Source organism: Lotus japonicus, chromosome 2 (genome assembly GCF_012489685.1).
Source record: "Lotus japonicus ecotype B-129 chromosome 2, LjGifu_v1.2".
NCBI lineage: Eukaryota > Viridiplantae > Streptophyta > Magnoliopsida > Fabales > Fabaceae > Lotus > Lotus japonicus.
This window is the reverse complement of record NC_080042.1, coordinates 22932391-22952528: the sequence shown is the minus strand read 5'-3', so window position 1 is coordinate 22952528 and position 20138 is coordinate 22932391. Positions and strand designations below refer to the sequence as shown.

Sequence of the window (20138 nt, the reverse complement as noted above, 5' to 3'; positions counted from 1 at the left end):
TTGATAAACATGTCTTGATCACTGTGGCAGTGATTGTTAGGAGTTAGAGAAAGTTTTCTCATAGCTTAGAGGAGAAGGGCTAAGCTTGATTCACTTGTGTAATAGTGGTGAACATATAAGAGGCTCTATACTAAGGGGGAGTACTTAGGTATAGGAGGGACTTTTATGTGACCTGAGAACTATTATTTGATAGTGAATTGACTCCTGGATTGGTATCCTCCAGACGTAGGTGATGTTCACCGAACTGGGTTAACAACTCCTTGTGTTTTAACTGTTTGTTTATTATTGATACTCTGATTGTGTTTTGTTGTGCTACACATTGTTGCAACATTGTGTATCACATCTGTCCTAGGTGAATACGAATTTCAATTGGTATCAGAGCTAGGTTCCCTGTTCTGGTTGGGTGAGCTCCAGGGAAGACTGATTCGGTTCCAATGGACAACTCAAAGGAAGGTGGTTCTGTGAATAGACCACCTATTCTGGATGGCACCAACTACGACTACTGGAAGGCGCGTATGATTGCGTTTCTTAAATCAATTGACAGCAAGACCTGGAAGGCTATTGTCAAAGGTTGGAAACATCCGGTCAATATACCCAAGGAAGGGTCATCTGTTGGTGAATTGAAACCTGAGGATGAATGGAATAAAGAAGAGGATGAGGAAGCGTTGGGCAACTCTAAAGCGCTGAATGCTATATTCAATGGAGTGGATAAAAATATGTTCCGATTGATCAACACTTGCACTGTGGCAAAGGATGCTTGGGAGATTCTCAAGACTGCTCATGAGGGGACTTCCAGAATTAGAATGTCGAGGCTTCAAATTCTAACAACTCAGTTTGAGAACTTAAAGATGAAGGAAGATGAGACCATCTCTGATTTTCATATGAGACTGCGTGATATGGCAAACTCCTCATTCGCTTTAGGGGAACAAATGTCAGAGGAGAAACTTGTGAGAAAGATTCTCAGATCTCTTCCCAAGAAGTTCGACATGAAAGTAACTGCTATTGAAGAAGCTCAAGACATAAGCAGTATCAAGGTGGATGAGCTTATTGGATCTTTGATGACTTTTGAAATGACTCAGAATGATAGACCTGAGAAAAGAAATAAAAGCATTGCTCTTGTCTCAAGCACAGATTTAGATGATGATATGTCTGACAATGAAACTAATGAAAGCATATCTGAAGCCATTGCTTTTCTGGGAAGAAAATTCAACAAGGTTTTGAAGAGGCTGGATAAACGATCAAGGCCAAATATGCAAGACAAACGACCTGACAACTTCAAGAATCAGCAATTTCAAAGAAAAATGAAAGATGAAGACAAGGCAGGAAATGGCCGAGGAGTTCAATGTCATGAATGTGAGGGTTTTGGCCACATCAGGGCTGAATGTGCCACATACTTAAAGAAACAGAAGAAAGGAATGGTCACCACTTGGTCTGATGATGAATCTGATACTGAAGGTGAAGATGTAACAGCAAACAAAGTAACATCATTCATGGTTAGATGTGATTCAGATGATGGAGACAGTGACAAGGAAATCTCCGATGAGGAACTTGCTGAAGCCTATAAACTTCTCTACACTAAGTGGAAAGAAGCATGTATCTATGGTCAGCAACAAAAGAAGCAAGTCCTTGACCTTCAAGCTGAGAAGAAGAAGCTAACTGAAGAAGTTGCCTTATTGAACTCAAAAATGGAAGGAATGACCAAGTCCATTCGCATGATGAGCAAAAGCACTGATATTCTGGATGAAATTCTTGATGTGGGAAAAAGTGCAGGTGATAAGACTGGGATAGGATTTGATTATCGTGCTGTTAACAAGGCAAGTCAGAACATGACCAAGGAACATGTGCAGATTGGAAGGCAATCAAATGTTAAAATGTGGAACCACAGGCCCCAGCAATCGGTTACACATTCGTATGCTCAAGTCAGGAACTATCAAAATTCAACTTGGAGATGTCATTACTGTGGCAGATTTGGTCACATTAGACCATATTGCTTCAAGCTGTATGGATATCCTATGCTTCAAGGTGTATCACGAGAAGATGAAAAGAAAAGTCCAGACAAAAGAAAGTGGAAGCCTAGGGTTAATGTTACTGCTCTCATTGCTCACACCTCTCTGCGCGCATCATCAAAAGAAGACTGGTACTTTGATAGTGGGTGTTCCAGACACATGACAGGAGTAAAAATTTATCTTGAGAAAGTGAAACCACATGCTAAGAGCTTTGTTACTTTTGGGGATGGAGCCAAAGGAAAGATCAGAGGAATTGGAAAATTGTCTGACACAGGATCTCCAAACCTTGATGATGTCTTGCTAGTTGAAGGGTTAACTGCAAACTTGATCAGCATAAGTCAACTTTGTGACCAAGGCTTGAAGGTGGTGTTCAAACAGTCTGGGTGTGTTGTCAAAAATAAGAACAAGGATGTGCTGATGAGAGGAGCTAGATCAAAGGACAACTGCTACATGTGGACCTCTGAAACAACATCTTTGTCTGCTCGATGTTTGATGTCTAAAGAAGATGAAGTTAGAATCTGGCACCAAAAGTTAGGTCATTTGAATCTTAAGAGTATGAAAAGGATTGTTGCTGAGGAAGTAGTTAGAGGGATACCAAAGTTGAACATCCAAGAAGGAAAGGTTTGTGGTGAATGTCAGATTGGGAAGCAGGTCAAAATGTCTCACCAGAAGTTACAACATCTGACTACATCAAAAGTGCTTGAACTACTGCACATGGATTTGATGGGGCCAATGCAAGTGGAAAGTCTGGGAGGAAAAAGGTACGTTTTTGTCTGTGTAGATGATTTTTCCAGGTTCACTTGGGTAGAATTTCTGAAGGAGAAGTCAGACACCTTTGAAGTGTTCAAAGAACTATGTCTCCAAGTGCAAAGGGAAAAAGGGAGTGGGATTGTCAAAATACGAAGTGATCATGGAAAAGAATTTGAAAATGGTCAATTCTCTGAGTTCTGCTCATCTGAAGGAATCAAACATGAATTCTCTGCTCCTATCACTCCTCAGCAAAATGGAGTGGTTGAAAGGAAGAACAGGACATTGCAAGAATCTGCTAGAGCTATGTTGCATGCAAAAAATCTATCATATCATTTTTGGGCTGAAGCCATCAACACTGCCTGCTACATTCACAATCGTGTCACTATTCGTCAAGGAGACACAGTCACTCAGTATGAACTATGGAAAGGAAAGAAACCTACAGTGAAGTATTTCCATGTTTTTGGGAGCAAGTGCTACATTCTGACTGACAGAGAACATAGGAGAAAACTGGATCCTAAAAGTGAAGTTGGAATATTTCTGGGATATTCTGGAAACAGCAGAGCTTACAGAGTTTATAATATCCGCACGAGAGTCATGATGGAATCCATTAATGTTGTTGTTGATGATACATCCAATGAGAGAACGGAACAAGCACATGATGAAGATGATCTACCGTATGAGTATACTAATGGGGAACCAGATGAGCCAGCAATTCAATTCCAAAATGAACAAGAAGACACTGTCTCTCAACTGCCTTTAGCTACCAAAGAACCCTCTATTAGAATTCAGAAGATACATCCAAAAGAAAATATCATTGGTGATCTGAATGATGGGGTTATTACAAGGTCAAGGGATCTAGTTTCTAATGCATGCTTCATATCAAAAATAGAACCAAAGAATGTCAAAGAAGCTCTGACTGATGAGTTCTGGATTCAATCCATGCAAGAGGAACTGGGACAGTTCAAGAGAAATGAAGTGTGGGAATTGGTTCCAAGACCTGATGATGCAAATGTTGTGGGAACTAAGTGGATATTCAGGAACAAGTCTGATGAGAGTGGTAATGTGACAAGGAACAAATCTCGTCTAGTTGCTCAGGGATACTCTCAAATAGAAGGGGTAGACTTTGATGAAACATTTGCTCCTGTTGCTCGTCTTGAATCTATCAGATTGTTGTTAGGAGTAGCATGTTTGCTAAAATTCAGACTATATCAAATGGACGTCAAGAGTGCATTCTTGAATGGTTACCTGGATGAAGAAGTCTATGTGGAACAACCTAAAGGGTTTGTAGATCCAAGTTTTCCAGATCATGTGTACAGATTGAAAAAGGCTCTGTATGGCTTAAAACAAGCACCTAGAGCCTGGTATGAAAGATTGACAGAGTTTCTGATCAACAATGGTTATGACAAAGGTGGCATTGACAAAACCTTGTTTGTTAAGAAAAATGGCAGTGAACTCATGGTAGCTCAAATTTATGTTGATGACATCGTGTTTGGTGGCATGTCGAACCATATGGTGGAACAATTTGTTGAACAAATGAAATCTGAGTTTGAAATGAGTCTTGTAGGCGAATTAACTTACTTTCTGGGACTTCAGGTAAAACAGATGGAAGATACCTTATTCATCACTCAAAGTAAGTATGCCAAGGGAATTGTTAAGAAGTTTGGTCTTGAGAATGCTGGCCATAAAAGAACTCCTGCTGCAACTCATATCAAGCTTACAAAGGATGGGAAAGGTACTGATGTGGATCCTAGTTTATATAGAAGCATGATTGGAAGTCTTTTGTATCTCACTGCCAGCAGACCAGATATTACTTTTGCAGTTGGAGTCTGTTCTAGGTATCAAGCAGAACCAAAGACTAGTCATCTCATTCAAGTGAAAAGGATCATTAAGTATATCAGTGGTACAAGTGATTATGGCATTTTGTACTCTCGCAACACTAATTCAGTGTTAACAGGTTACTGTGATGCGAATTGGGCTGGAAGTGCTGATGATAGGAAGAGCACATCAGGTGGATGTTTCTTTCTTGGAAGCAATCTAATTTCTTGGTTCAGTAAAAAGCAAAATTGTGTCTCTCTCTCTATGGCAGAAGCTGAATATATAGCTGCTGGAAGCAGTTGCACTCAGTTGATGTGGATGAAACAAATGTTAAAGGAGTATAATGTGCAACAAGATGTTATGACATTGTTTTGTGACAATCTAAGTGCTATCAACATATCCAAAAATCCAATTCAGCACAGCAGAACAAAACATATTGATATTCGTCATCATTTCATCAGGGAGTTGGTTGAAGATGGTACTGTTACTCTGGAACATGTCTCAACTGAGAAGCAGTTAGCAGATATTTTTACCAAAGCTTTGGATGCCACACAGTTTGAAAAATTGAGGCAGTTATTGGGTATCTGTTTATTTGAGGAATTATAGCAATTAAAGGGATTTTTGTGTGCCAACGGCTATTTTGTTATTACTTCTGAGACACGCTTAATCAGGAATTTCCATTGTTTCTTGATAATCTCTCCTGCAACTTCCACTGTGCAACTTCCAATCTCTGAAACTCACTCCAAAACCGTCCATTCTTTTCTTGAAGACCCGTGTTTCCTTCTGTGTGTCTTCTTCACCATGAGTCAAGATTCTAGCAAGAAACTCACTCCTGAGATGAATGCTTACGGAGTAAAGGTAATGGGTCTGAAATCCAAAACCCCAAAATCTTCAAGGGTTTCCAAATCCTCTCCTCATACCAGTGAAATCGCAATTGCTCAAGGTATCTCTCAACCATCATCTGATCCGCACAAGAAGAAAGGGAAAAAGGCACGATCCAAGTCAGATGCGTCCAAAGCGAAGAGGAAGATGGTAACGAGAGGCTCTGAGGCTACTCAGAGAGTGAATTCCGAGGCTGAGATCAATCCAAGTACGGGTGACGATGTTGATGATTCTCGTATCACTGAAGTGTTGGAAACTCCTCTCAAGGAAGTTTTACATGCAAATGTAGATCCAATTGTTCCATCACCAAGCAACAACCAATCAAGCCACGGTGTTGATACTGATTGCAACAAGGATTCTGATCATCTTGAGGAAGAGGTAATGGTTCCCATCTCTACTCCCTCTGTTGATAAAACTATGCATGTCGAGGATGTTCAGGATGTTATTGAAAACTCAGAATCTGATGAGGTGTTGGTCAACACCCTTGGTGCTTCTGCTTCTGTTGCTTCAAAAAGGCAAAAGATGACTGTTGTTCGTAAGTACTCTACGCGTTCCTCTGGCAAGAAGTTAGGTTTGGGTTTGAGTGAGAACAAGAAGAGCAAGAAGGTCATTATTCTTGATGATGATACTCCTGTTGTCCAGAATGTCAAGAGAAAGGTTCACAAAGATAATGCTGCTCCTGTTGTTGATGAGACTCCAACTGAGGAGTTGGATAAGTCAGATACTGGTTCTGCTGCTCGGAAGCGCAAGATTGGGAAACGAATTCCAGAAAATGTGCCTGCTGCTCCTTTGGATAACATTTCTTTTCACTCTGAAGAGAGTGTTGGTAAGTGGAAGTATGTTTATCAGCGCAGGATTGCTCAAGAGAGGGAATTGACTGGTGAGATTCTGCATTGTCAAGAAATTATGAAACTTCTTGAGGCTGCTGGGTTATTGAAAACTGTTACTGAGATAGGTGGCTGCTATGACAAGTTGGTGAGAGAATTTATTGTGAATGTGACTACAAATTGCACTGTTTCTGGGCATCCTGATTTCAGGAAAGTTTTTGTGCGTGGTAAGTGTGTCCATTTTTCACCTGAGATCATTAACCAGTATTTGGGAAGGAGCACTGTTGCCACAGGAAATGAAGAGCTGTCATTGAGTGCTATCACTAAAGAACTCACGGCTGGTCAGACTATGGTATGGCCTGCTAAAGGATTGCTGTCTTCTACTTATTTGAGTGTGAAGTATGCTATCTTGAATCGCATTGGTGCTGCAAATTGGGCTCCTACCACTCATAGCTCAGATGTTTCTTCAGGTTTGGCAAAATTAATTTATCTGGTTGGAACTCAAACTCAGTTTGATTTTGGTGAATATGTCTTTGCTCAAACTATGAAGCATGCTGAAACTTTTGCTGTCAGGCTTCCTATTGGTTTTCCTTGTTTAATTTGTGGGATTATTTTGAGTCAACATCCTCAAATTCTCCGTGATGATGAGGTTCCTAGCCAGAAAGCTAGTCTTCTCACTATTGATTCCAGGCTGCTAGCTGGTGCCCATGTTTCTGATGTTGCTGGTTTGGCTGAGATGACTCAGGGGGAGGGTACTTCCTCTCAGAAGACTCCTGAGACTCCAATTGCTGCGCTTATTGCTGTGTCTAAGATGCTTCAGGACACAATTACTAGTTGTACATTGAGGAAGAAGAATGTGGACACTCTCATTCTGCAGTTGACTAAAGGCAAGAGGCCTCTTGAAGACAATGCTGCTGCTCATGCTCAAGATGATGTTGGTACTTCTGATGATGATACTACTAGTGATTAGTGCCCTTGTTCCTTCATCTCTTCAATATGGTTGTACTATTTTGTTGACTTTTGTTGTTTCTCTGCACCCTTTGACAATTTCTGCTAATAAGGGGGAGAATGGTACTGTTGCTTGTTAGTACTGTTGCTTGAGTGTTTTTGTTCAGACTAAGTTTGATGTTGTTCAGTAGGGTGGTACGTTCATCATATGCTGTGTGCTGTTGTGTGCAAATGGATGAGTTTGTTGTTTTCAGACTAAGTTTGATGTTGTTCAGTAGGGTGGTACGTTCATCATATGCTGTGTGCTGTTGTGTGCAAATGGATGAGTTTGTTGTTTTCAGACTAAGTTTGATGTTGTTCAGTAGGGTGGTACGTTCATCATATGCTGTGTGCTGTTGTGTGCAAATGGATGAGTTTGTTGTTTTTAGCATTGTTTGGCTGTCTGACCATGTTTTAGCAAAAATTTGCCAAAGGGGGAGATTGTAGTTCTTTTGATTGGCTGCATTTTGCTCAAAACATGATGGGCAACCATATGTTCCAACATCTGGAGCAACATGGTGGAATTACATATGTTGCTTGTTCAGTTGTTAAAGTCAAGCTTGTTGTGAGGTTGCTAACTGTATGGTGATTCAGAAGTTTTTATCCTATGCTGTGCGTTTTATCTTCTGAAGGCGTGTTTGTTTTAATCTTGGCTGAAGTAACAAGATTAATATCGTATGGACCAAGTCTATCTCAAATTCTGTTTTACTTGGTTCTGTTATTTTATTCTGGTAAGATTTGATTCCATGAAGATTCTTTCCAGAAGTGTGTTAGTGGACTCTATGACGTTCAGCCCATTGAAGATCCAAGCCCCAAGTGAACGTCTATATAAAAGGAACTTGTAAACCCTAGCTGTGCACGGATTCAGAGATTCAGATATTGATTTTAGGGTTTTGTTTGTGAGTCCTCTTGTGAGTGTTGTACCAACTTAGTGCTTTAGTTCATCAAAGTACTGAGTTGAATTTGTTTAGTTGAGTTGTAATCTCATCAAACTGTTTTTGATAAACATGTCTTGATCACTGTGGCAGTGATTGTTAGGAGTTAGAGAAAGTTTTCTCATAGCTTAGAGGAGAAGGGCTAAGCTTGATTCACTTGTGTAATAGTGGTGAACATATAAGAGGCTCTATACTAAGGGGGAGTACTTAGGTATAGGAGGGACTTTTATGTGACCTGAGAATTATTATTTGATAGTGAATTGACTCATGGATTGGTATCCTCCAGACGTAGGTGATGTTCACCGAACTGGGTTAACAACTCCTTGTGTTTTAACTGTTTGTTTATTATTGATACTCTGATTGTGTTTTGTTGTGCTACACATTGTTGCAACATTGTGTATCACATCTGTCCTAGGTGAATACGAATTTCAAGTGTGATTGATAATTGTTAATTCTATTTGATGCATGCTATTTGTTATTACTGTCGTTACATTCATTGTGGAATATGCAACCCTAGGATGTTGTCCCTAGCTATAAGCCTAAGTGGCTATTCTATTATCTGTATCTATCGGTGCTATTATTTACATAATTCTTTGGAGTTGACCCTCGCGTCTTCTGTGTGTGCTTTGGCGGACTACGCCCTTTGTCAGATGTCCATGGCGGACTAGTTCATGATGGTTCACCCTTCGGGGGGAACTAGGGTTGAGATGTTGGAACAGGAGCGCATCGCGGTTGCGAGAGGAGGACGGATGGTGTACATAGACTTGGTCGTTCTGGATTCAGATTCGGACGACGATCACGCTAGCATGTAGGATTGAGAGTTAGTGTGAGCTCCTCGAGATGGGATTAGTGTAGGAGTAGAGTCTTAGCTCTGACTGTTATGTTTTCCTTTGGGAACAGGGTAGTTTCCCGCCGATAGCTTTTTGTGTGGTTTCTTTACGGGAATCACAGAGAGTTGGTTGGACTTAGGAGGTCTTGTTTTAGGCCGATGGGCCAGCTTATTCTCATTTTTGAGGTTTGTGTTGCGGACACTTAACCTTTACTTTGGTCTGTACATTTTGCCTACGGGCGTTACACTCTTTTACTTTCCGTCACTGGAGGTTACTCGTGACGAGGTTTGCTACTTGCAGCGGGGGCTGTAATTTATATTATATATTAGTTCTGTTGTCTTTCGCATTTGCGTTTTATTTATTTCAGTCTTGTCTATATTATCGACGAAAAAAAATATTTACGTTTCTCCGCATTAACTTTCTTTTTGGTTACTAAAGTGACGCCACCGAAATCGGGGTGTTACACAAAAAGATGTACCGAAAATATGAATTTGAAATTTTGGATTTTATACTACCAGATTCTTATTTTCAACACAAAATAAAAAAAAATTCTTCATTTTAATTTCTTGAAACATTTTTTAGAACATTATGTGAGTTGATGATATATTTTGGAGTCGGGGTGGGTATTTATATTTTGGATCATTCCACGTACCGACTCTCGCGTTATTTTGTTTAGAAATGAGTAACCATATGTAATGGGCCTTTGCCAATGGATCTTCCACTTTTGGCTTTTTAGCCTTAATGAAGCTTGCTTCTTTGAACAAAAAAAATCGCAACCCTACACGGACCAAGCGTGAAAATTATAGGTTGAATAAGTTCAGAGGAATGAGCATTTTGGTGCCTCTTCAACTTTCCATCCACTCTTCCTCGCAAAACAGGAACAATGCAGGCGGATCAAGCAGTTATGGGAAATTACAGAAGGCAGTTTTTTATTTTTATTTTACTTGAAACATGGAGATAATGACATGGCAAATTTCTAAAATTTCATTGGTTGACAATGTAAAGGTCATTTTACAATGTCAGTGTATTTCCATTAAACTCTACTTTTATAAAAAAAAAAGTTCCTAAATAATAATCTTAAGACAATAAAAATAAAATACTACTAATCAATTCCGTTTTTTTTCTTGTTAGACAATGATGATACCATTTAATAGGCTAATGTATAAGATATTTCTTGGTTCGTTTTATTAATTAATTGAGCAATATTTTTTATTTTTTTATGCTACACGACGGGGCTAGCTCCCCGGAACCGAGCAATATTAATCGGGATTAGCTTACACTTCTCACCTAATCAAATTACTTTATGGTAAGTACAATTTCGATAACATGCCTAAATCATAGACACAAACATGTATAATATGTAAAATCAAAAATACACTTATTCAACAAACAGACCTCCATAAATAGCTTAATATTCCCGCCAATTAATCTAAAATGGATCTCCTATTATCATCAACAATAGCCATGTTATGATTTCCATTCCATAAGACAGCCATGAAATTGACTATGGCTTACAACACTCTAAAATAACCAAACACAAGCATTTCATTGTTTTCTCAGGTAAAACTACGGCACAAAAATTTGAACAAACTTCATCCAAACTACCTATCTGTAAGATCAAGTTTTGATCAGTTGTTGCATCTCTATGTTTTGATGATTACAATTAAGGTTTGTGATGATGAACAATTGTGGTACCCTAACGTTTGTCTTCTTAGTTGTGACAAACAGGTTCTGAATCTGATCCAAGACTATCTATTCAGAAGAAGAAGAACCAAGGGATACTAAAAAGAGAGCTCTAAAGCGTACCATGTTCGTTCAGAACAGTGACAAATCCTTCAGAAGTTCTGAAGATACAAGCTCTCAAGAGGATCTGAAGAACCAGAGTCAGAAGTTCTGAAGACCAGATGTTCCAGTGGAACGGTCCAGAAGCAGAAGACTCAAGTTCTGAAGACCGGCAAGAAGTTGGTTCTGAAGACCCAAGCTATTCTAGCTCTGACGTTCAGAAGTTCTGAGGAACTTGTTCAGAAGCAGAAGTTGCAAGGTCAGAAGAATCCTAGCTTCAATCTGACGAGGATCAGAAGCTTCACCAACGTTCATCTGAAGCCTTCAGATCTCAAGTCAACTGGTGAAAGGACAGGTCGCTATCATAGTACAACATCGTACAAGTCTCAGTCTGTCCACCACCTACCTAGTGCAGCCGTGCAGTCTGATTTTACAAGATTGCCACTCCAACGGATAAAACCCTAGCAACGGCTACATCACAAGTCTTGGAGTATATAAAGGCTGAAGAAAGAAGAAAGAGACTAAGAAACTTTGCTGAAATCATTCAACTCATACGAACCACTCTCTTAGCATTATTTCTTCACTGCTCTTAAACATCTGAGTTTACTATTAGCTTTTTAGAAGCACTCATTGTAAACCCGAAACCTTTTACACTACATTGTAAAGTTCATTAAGAGACCAAGGTTGGTCGAATCTTAAGAGGACTGAATCAAGGTTGATTCAGTGTTTGGCTAGTCTTGAGAGGATCGGTAGATCAGCTTCTTAAGAGGATACTAGTGAGAAAATCAGTGTATTGTTAGTCACTTAGCAGGTAGCAAAGTGCAGTTGTAACACTCATTGATTTTAGTGAATTGTCTTCATCAGAAGAAGGAAGAAATCACCTTCACAGGTGGATTGGATTAGCTTGAGCTTTTATCTCAAGTGAACCAGGATAAAATACTTGCGTGCTTTACTTCTTATCCTTCAACACCTAGTTCTTATCTTTGAGTTTTGGAAAAGAAACAAAAAGTTTACCATTTATTCAAAAACTCTATTCAAACTCGCCCCTTTCTAGTGTTTTTCGCACCTTCAATTGGCATCAGAGCTCCGGTTCTGATTTAAACACCTAACAGTGTTCAGTGATCCAGAACCTTGTGTGAAAAACAAACGATGGCCCAAGCCAATACTTTCACTGACAACAACAACAACAATCAACTCAGAGCACCAATCTTTGATGGTGAAAAGTTTGAGTACTGGAAAGATAGAATAGAATGTTATTTCCTTGGCACTGACCCAGATCTCTGGGATATGGTCATTGAAGGCTATACTGATCCAGTAGATGCTTCAGGAGTGAAGATCCCTCGTTCTGAAATGACTGACGCTCAGAAGAAGCGTTTCAAGGATCATCACAAGGCGAAGTCTATGCTATTCAGCTCAATATCATATATTGAGTATGAGAAGATCTCTGACAAAGAAACAGCAAAATCCATCTTTGAATCCTTGGTCATGACGCATGAAGGAAATGAAGAGGTCAAGGAAACCAAGGCTCTTGCTCTCATACAACAATATGAGCAGTTTAAGATGGAATCTGGTGAAACCATTGAGGAGATGTACTCAAGGTTCCAAACTCTAATTGCTGGAATCAGAGTGTTAAACAAGGGCTACTCTACTGGTGATCATGTCAAGAAGATCATCAGAAGTTTGCCTAAGGAGTGGAGAGCTTTTGTCACTGCACTGAAACTCTCCAGGAATCTGAACTCGTTGAAGTTAGAAGAACTCGTGAGTCATCTCAGAAGCCATGAGATTGAACTCAAAGAGGACAAGCCCCAAAAGAAAGACAAGTCTATTGCTCTTAAGTCAAAATCTGACAAAGCAAAAGCCTATCAGGAAGAAGAGGAAGATTCCTCCGAAGAGCTATCAGATGCGTCTGGTGATGAAGAGCTATCTCTTTTCACAAAGAGATTAAGCAAACTCTGGAAGAACAGACATAACAAAGGAAAAGGACCAAAGAAGAGTCCAGGAAGATATGAATCTTCATCTGGCCAGAAGAAATCATCTGGAAAGGAAGTCACTTGCTTCGAGTGCAAGGAATCTGGGCACTACAAGAGTGACTGTCCCAAGCTTAAGAAGGACAAGAAACCAAGAAAAGTCTTCAAGAAGAAAGCTCTCATAGCCTTTGATGCAACTGATTCTGATGAAGCTGAGTCAGAAGAAGATGAAGCTGTGGAGGCTCTGATGGCTACCACCAGCAGAGGTGCTGAAGCTTCAGAAGATGACTCAGACTCTGAAAATGACGATGAGGTATTCTCTAATTTTTCTCCATCTGAGCTAAGAACTGCATTATCTGAAATAATGAAGAAACATGATGTTCTAGTAAGTAAATATAAAGAGCTTAAGAGAAAGTATACTGTTAAAACCAGTCCATCAGAAGTTCATGAGAAGTCAGTCTCTGAACTCACAAAAGAGAATTTTTCTCTTAAAAATGACAACTCTGTTCTTAGTGCTAAAAATGTCATGTTAGAAGATCAACTTGCATCATCTGATGTTAAGCATGATACATTATATGAAAAAGCGTTTCAGAGGTTCCTAGCCAAGGGCATAGACAAAAGTCTTATGGCTTCAATGATCTATGGCATAAGCAGGAATGGGAACAGTGGCCTTGGCTACTCTCAATCAATGAGAGATGAGTCATCTGAGCCCAAACGCGAACCATTGCATAAGCATTTCGTTCCCGCTGGCACTGACATTCCAGAGAAGGTTACACCAAAGGTGGTGAAACCAAAGGGAAAGTTTAAACTTGACATGTCTAAATACTATAATCAAGTTCCTCTGCATTATCCTCCTGTTGCACTCAAAGTTCCAAGAACTTCTGGGAAAACTAACAAGAAAGGACCCAAGATATGGGTACCTAAGGCAAAAATTATTCCTGTTACAGATATCTTATGCAGCTCAGTTAAGACACCTGTCATGGTACCTGGACAGTGGATGCTCGCGACACATGATGGGTACAAGGTCTATATTCCAAGAACTGACACCGCTTAAGTCAGGAGGAGACGTTGGCTTTGGAGGGAACCAGAAGGGAAAAATCATTGGAAAAGGTTCTATAGGAGATGGAAGAATTCCAGTTATCAATGATGTACTTCTGGTGGAAGGATTATTTCACAACTTGCTCTCTATAAGCCAAATTGCTGACAAAGGATACGACATAATCTTCAATCAAACAGGCTGCAAAGCTGTTAGTCAAACAAATGGATCCGTTATGTTCTCTGGAAAAAGGAAAAATGATATTTACAAAATCAAATCTTCTGAACTGCTATCTCAGAAGGTTAAGTGTCTCATGTTAGTGAATGATGAGCAATGGATCTGGCACAGACGCCTAGGGCATGCCAGCCTCAGGAAAATTTCTCAACTTAGCAAGCTAAATCTCGTCAGAGGATTGCCTCGTCTGAAGTATTCATCAGAGGCTCTATATATGTGAAGCTTGTCAGAAGGGAAAATTCACCAAGAAGCCCTTTAAAGCAAAGAATGTGGTATCTACAACAAGACCCCTTGAGCTACTTCACATTGATCTCTTTGGACCAGTGAAAATTGAATCCATTGGAGGAAAGAAGTATGGGTTAGTCATTGTAGATGACTACAGCAGGTGGACATGGGTAAAGTTCCTAAGGCATAAAGATGAAACACACACTATATTTACCAACTTCATCACTCAAGTTCAGAAGGAGTTCTAAACTTCAGTGATTACTGTCAGAAGTGATCATGGTGGAGAATTTGAGAACAAAGCCTTTGAAGAATTGTTCAACTCTCAAGGAATCTCACACAACTTCTCCTGTCCTCGCACTCCTCAACAAAATGGAGTTGTTGAAAGAAAGAATAGAACTCTTCAGGAGATGGCTCGCACCATGATGCAAGAATCAAGTATGGCCAAGCACTTCTGGGCAGAAGCAATCAGCACTACTTGTTACATCCAGAACAGAATCTCCGTCAGACCTATTCTGGAGAAGACTCCTTATGAGCTGTGGAAAGGAAGACAACCTGATATCTCTTACTTCCATCCATTCGGAAGTACTTGCTACATGCTCAACACTAAGGAGCAATTGGGTAAATTTGACTCTAAAGCCTTAAAATGCTATTTTCTTGGTTATTCTGAAAGATCTAAAGGTTTTAGAATTTATAATATTATTCATCAAACTGTTGAGGAGTCTATTCAAATTAGATTTGATGATAAGCTTGGCTCAGAAAAGTCAAAGCTGTTTGAAAGATTTGCAGATTTAAGCACTGATTGTTCAGAGGCAAATCAACCAAAGAACAGCTCAGAGGATGTTGCTCCAGAGGCAGAAGCATCTGAAGCCGCTCCAACAACTTCTGATCAGCTTCATAAGAAGAAAAGAATAGCTGTCTCTCATCCAGAAGAACTGATTATTGGCAACAAAGATGCCCCTGTCAGAACTAGGTCAATGCTCAAACCTTCAGAAGAGACTCTACTGAGTCTGAAGGGACTTGTCTCTCTCATTGAGCCCAAATCAGTTGATGAAGCTCTTGAGGACAAAGGCTGGATTCTGGCAATGCAAGAAGAGCTAGATCAGTTCACCAAGAATGATGTATGGACCCTAATGCCTAAACCCAAATGTTTCCATGTCATAGGAACCAAATGGGTGTTCAGAAACAAGCTGAATGAAAAAGGAGAAGTAACAAGAAGTCACTCTATGGACTGAAACAAGCTCCCAGAGCGTGGTACGAAAGGCTCAGCTCCTTTCTTCTACAGAATGAGTTTGTAAGGGGAATTTTCTAAGTTGATGCAGGCTGAATTCGAAATGAGCATGATGGGAGAACTCAAATACTTCTTGGGAATTCAAATAGATCAACGACCAGGAGTCACCTATATCCATCAGAAGAAGTATACCTTGGAACTTCTGAAGAAGTTCAACATGAGTGACTGCAACATTTCTAAGACTCCAATGCACCCAACATGCATTCTTGAGAAAGAGGAAGTTTCCTCTAAGGTTTGTCAAAAGCTCTATCGTGGAATGATAGGCTCTCTTCTTTACCTAACTGCCTCCAGACCTGATATATTATTTAGTGTGCATCTTTGTGCTAGATTCCAATCAGATCCTAGAGAGACTCACTTAACTGCTGTTAAGAGGATCCTCAAATATCTGAAAGGAACCACTAACCTTGGCTTGATGTATAGAAAAACATCAGAGTATACACTTTCAGGTTTTTGTGATGCTGACTTTGCTGGAGACAGAGTGGAAAGGAAAAGAACCTCTGGAAGCTGTCATTTTCTTGGAGCAAATCTTGTCACTTGGTCAAGCAAGAGACAGAACACAATTGCTCTATCAACTGCTGAAGCAGAATATGTCTCAGCTGCCACATGCTGTACACAAACCATATGGATGAAGAATCATCTGGAGGATTATGGTTTGTCTCTGAAGAAGGTTCCTATTTACTGTGACAACACAGCTGCTATCTCACTCAGCAAGAACTCTATCCTACACTCAAGAGCAAAGCATATAGAGGTAAAGTATCATTATATTCGTGATCATGTTCAGAAGGGCACTCTATCATTAGAGTATGTTGATACTAACCATCAGTGGGCAGATATTTTCACTAAGCCCTTAGCAGAAGATAGGTTTTTATTTATTCTTGAAAACCTGAACATGGACTTCTGTCCAGAGTAAGGTTCTCTTCAGAACTTCAGATCTTGGTACATCTGAAGTCATCAGATGCTACCCCCTTCAGAAGTTACCCGATCAAAAGCACTTAACCCACTGGTTAAACTTCTGTGGTTGGCAACAATACACGTGTCACTTCATTTGTGCCACAGTTCCTTGAGTCGCGTGGTATACCTGCTATAATTATGATGCCTACTCTCCTCTACTATGCTATTTTCAGACTATCTATTTTAGAACCGTTGATCTTGTTTTGACTCTTTTCTTTTCTTCAAATCTCAACGGTTACCAACCAACCCACTATACGCACTCCTCACACACGATCTCATACACATTTACACATACGGTTTTCAAACTCTTCGTGTGCATTGCATTCTCTCTTACTCTTCTCTCCAACATTCCCCTTCTTCTCTGAACCCTAAACCTCTCTACCGGAAAATCATGGGCAAATCGAGGAAATCAAGAGCAAGTGCTACCTCTTCTTCTAAACAAACCACCACAGACCAAGAAACTCAGAGATTTGAAGAAGCTCAGAAGATTCTGGACACACCCAATGTGGTCACCTGTGTCAAGAATGCTGGAGATTTGGTGGTGTGCCACGAAGCAAGAGTGGACTTCGACAATCTGGCTGATCATGGGTTTGATATCAGGGATCAAGTCAATTTGCAAGGATGGTCTGGCTACTTCAATAGGCTCTGTGGACCGATTTACACCAAGCTGGTAATAGAATTCTGGAAAAATGTTGTTTGCAACGACTACTACGTCGTTTCCCATGTGCTGGATAGGAAGATAGTAATTTCAGAAGAATCCATTGCTAAGCTACTGGGTATGGAGTTCCAGCAAGGAAAAAGGGTCAAGAATGTTGATGCTAACATTGCTGGGATGAAGAATAAGGTGAATAAAGAAATTTATGACAATTGATCGCAGACAAGGACCAAGTATGGAATAAAGGATCTGAAGCCTTTAATGAAAATCTGGCAGAAGATCTTCATCTACTGCATTCACCCCAGAACTGGAGGAACTGATTACCTGAATGCAACTCAGAAGGTAATCATGTACTATATATCTATGGGTGAAACTATTTGTCTGCCATTTCTGCTATTCAATTATCTGAAGGAGTGCATTGAGAAATCAAGGACCACAGCCTCTGAGAACAAGAGGTCTATCTCATACATTGCTTATGGAAGGTTGCTGTCTGACATCTTTGTTCAGAACAAACTAGTCAAGACACTGTCAGACCTTGGACTTCATGAGGATTTAACTATGTCAATTGGTGATGCTCTCAATGGAACCAAGTTGAAGAGGATGCAGATTATTGAAAAGGTCCAAGTTGAGCCCTCTGAAGACACATCTGAAGAGGTTCGTCAGAGGAACTATCCTGTTGATGACTTCCCTCTCTGGTCCAAGAAGGACAATCCTGCAAGCATTCTGGAATATGTGAGAATGCTCAAAAGGAATGGAGATCCAATCACTCTTGATGAGTTTGTCAGAACTCTTCCTGAAAGCCCTCCTGAGATGCCAATGAGGAGAGGAAAGAAAGCAACCAGCAAGCCTTCAGATCCCAAGGGAAAAGGGATTCTGATAGAAGAACCCAAAAAGAAGAAGGCTGCATCCAAGTCAGTGGTCATCAGGGAACCAGTTCCAGAATCTTCTCAGGAAGAATCATATGAGGAATCCCCATCTGATGCCTCTGAAAGTTCTGAGAACTCCTTGGAAGAACCTTCAAGTGAGGAGACTGAAGATGATGATGTTCCTCTAGTCAAGAGGAGAAAAATTATTGTTCAGGAAGATGATGAGCAGGATGACCATGAAATCATCCAGAATGTGCTTCAGGTTATCAGGGAATCTTCAGAAGCTGAAGAATCCACGGATTCTGATTAAGTACCCTTGGTGAAGAGAAGGAAACTGCCTCTGAAGGGTCCACTTCAGCAGAAAGAGGCTGCATCTCAGCAGGCATCTTACCCGGCTTCAGAAGCACAAAGGGAAAGAAGATCCAAAAGCACTTCTGATCCTGCAAGGGCTGCACAACTCACCAGAACTACATCCATCAGAAGTCCAAGTAAGGTAATTACTGAAAGCATTAACTCTGATTCTGCTTTAGTAGTTATACCTGAACAACCCCTACCTATATCTACCTCCATGCCTACCTTAACCCAAACAGCACCCACACAACCTGAAACACAAGCTGAAACACAAGCTGCAACTATCCAAACAGCCACCACTACCATCCCTTCCATCCCAATTCACACCGCCTCCACATCTACCACAACTGCACCTGTACCTCCTTTCAATCCCTTTATCCAAGGCATTGTTCAAAGTGAGGCTACTCTCAGAACCTTGGTTCAACACTTCACTCCCAAGCCTTCCTCCATTTCACACACCCTCCTCATAACCCAAACTGGTGAGATCCCTGGTGAGATCCTTGCTGAGGCAGAAAAGGAGGATGATGATGTTCAGATTCTTGAACCGCCCTTCAATGTGAAGCCTCTTCAACAAGTGGCTTCCAATTCTGAGTCCTCCTATGTGTCCTTGTCCAACTATTCAGCAGTCAACTCACGAGATCTGAGTTTTACTTCACCTGAGAAGACCGCTACCTCAAGGCAAAGACAAGTGACAATTGTAAGATCAAGTTTTGATCTAGTAGTACAACTCTATGTTTTGATGATTACAAGTTAACCTTTTGATATGAACAATTGTGGTACTCTAACGTGTTTTTCTGAGTGTGCTATTTACAGGCTCTGACCCTGACTCAATTTCACACAAATCAGAAGCACTGTGTATAAAGGGTAACCCAAGCAACGCTTTCGCATTCACCATGTTCAGTATGAACAGTGGAAAAGCTTCAGAAGATCTGAAGCTATACAAACTCTGATGAGGACTCAGTCGCTAGAAGCTCTGATGATCCAGAAGTTCTGACAACCAAGAAACACTGAAGGTTCAGATGTTCCGATGGTGTAGAAGACTCTGAAGATCCAGAAGCTGAATAGTGGAAACTCTGAAGTCCAGAAGCAAGAAACTCTGAAGGCCATGTTCTTCCCTCTGAGTTCAGAATCAGAAGATACAATGGTCAGAGGATCTGTGCTATCCCTCTGACTCTGATCAACCGGCTTCACAAGTTCCAATACGAAGCATTCCTCTGATCAGAAGTCTCCTAGGTTAAAAGGTCAAGTCGCTATCCAAGTACAAAAGCAAGTGTACCTTCCTGACGACCTACCTAACGTTCTCAGCCACAGCAGAAGCTGGATTTTCCAGAACTGCCCTCCAACGGTAGCATTTCCCATGCAACGCTCAACCCTAATCCTTGGAGTATATATAGAGGCTGAAGATTGAAAGAAGCGGCTAGAAGAAAAAAATATACAAGAAGCAATACACGCGCGCAAGATATATTCTAAGCTTTCTTTCATCTTGTAATTTATTTTAGTTTACACTCAGCTTATTCAGAAGCAAACCCTTGTAAACACCAACCTCAAACAGTTGTTTGATTTTCCTTTAGGAGATCAAGGTTGATCGGATCCTAGAGAAGACTAAGAGAGTGAATCTTAGTGTGAGCTAAGTCAGTGTAATTGTTAGTCACTTGTAGGTTTCAAGTGCAGTTGTAACTCTTACCTGATTAGTGGATTGCCTTCATTCTAAGAAGGAAGAAATCACCTTAACGGGTGGACTGGAGTAGCTT

At 40.4% G+C, this 20138-nt stretch overlaps 1 protein-coding gene across 1 annotated transcript; it reads left to right on the top strand.

Annotated features, from left to right (window-relative positions):
• The first annotated feature begins 5372 nt into the window (after positions 1 to 5372).
• On the top strand, positions 5373 to 7250 carry LOC130736244 (uncharacterized). Its single transcript, XM_057588086.1, has one exon. The coding sequence runs from the start codon at positions 5373 to 5375 to the stop codon at positions 7248 to 7250; it is 1878 nt and encodes a 625-aa protein (XP_057444069.1).
• Positions 7251 to 20138: the final 12888 nt, after the last annotated feature.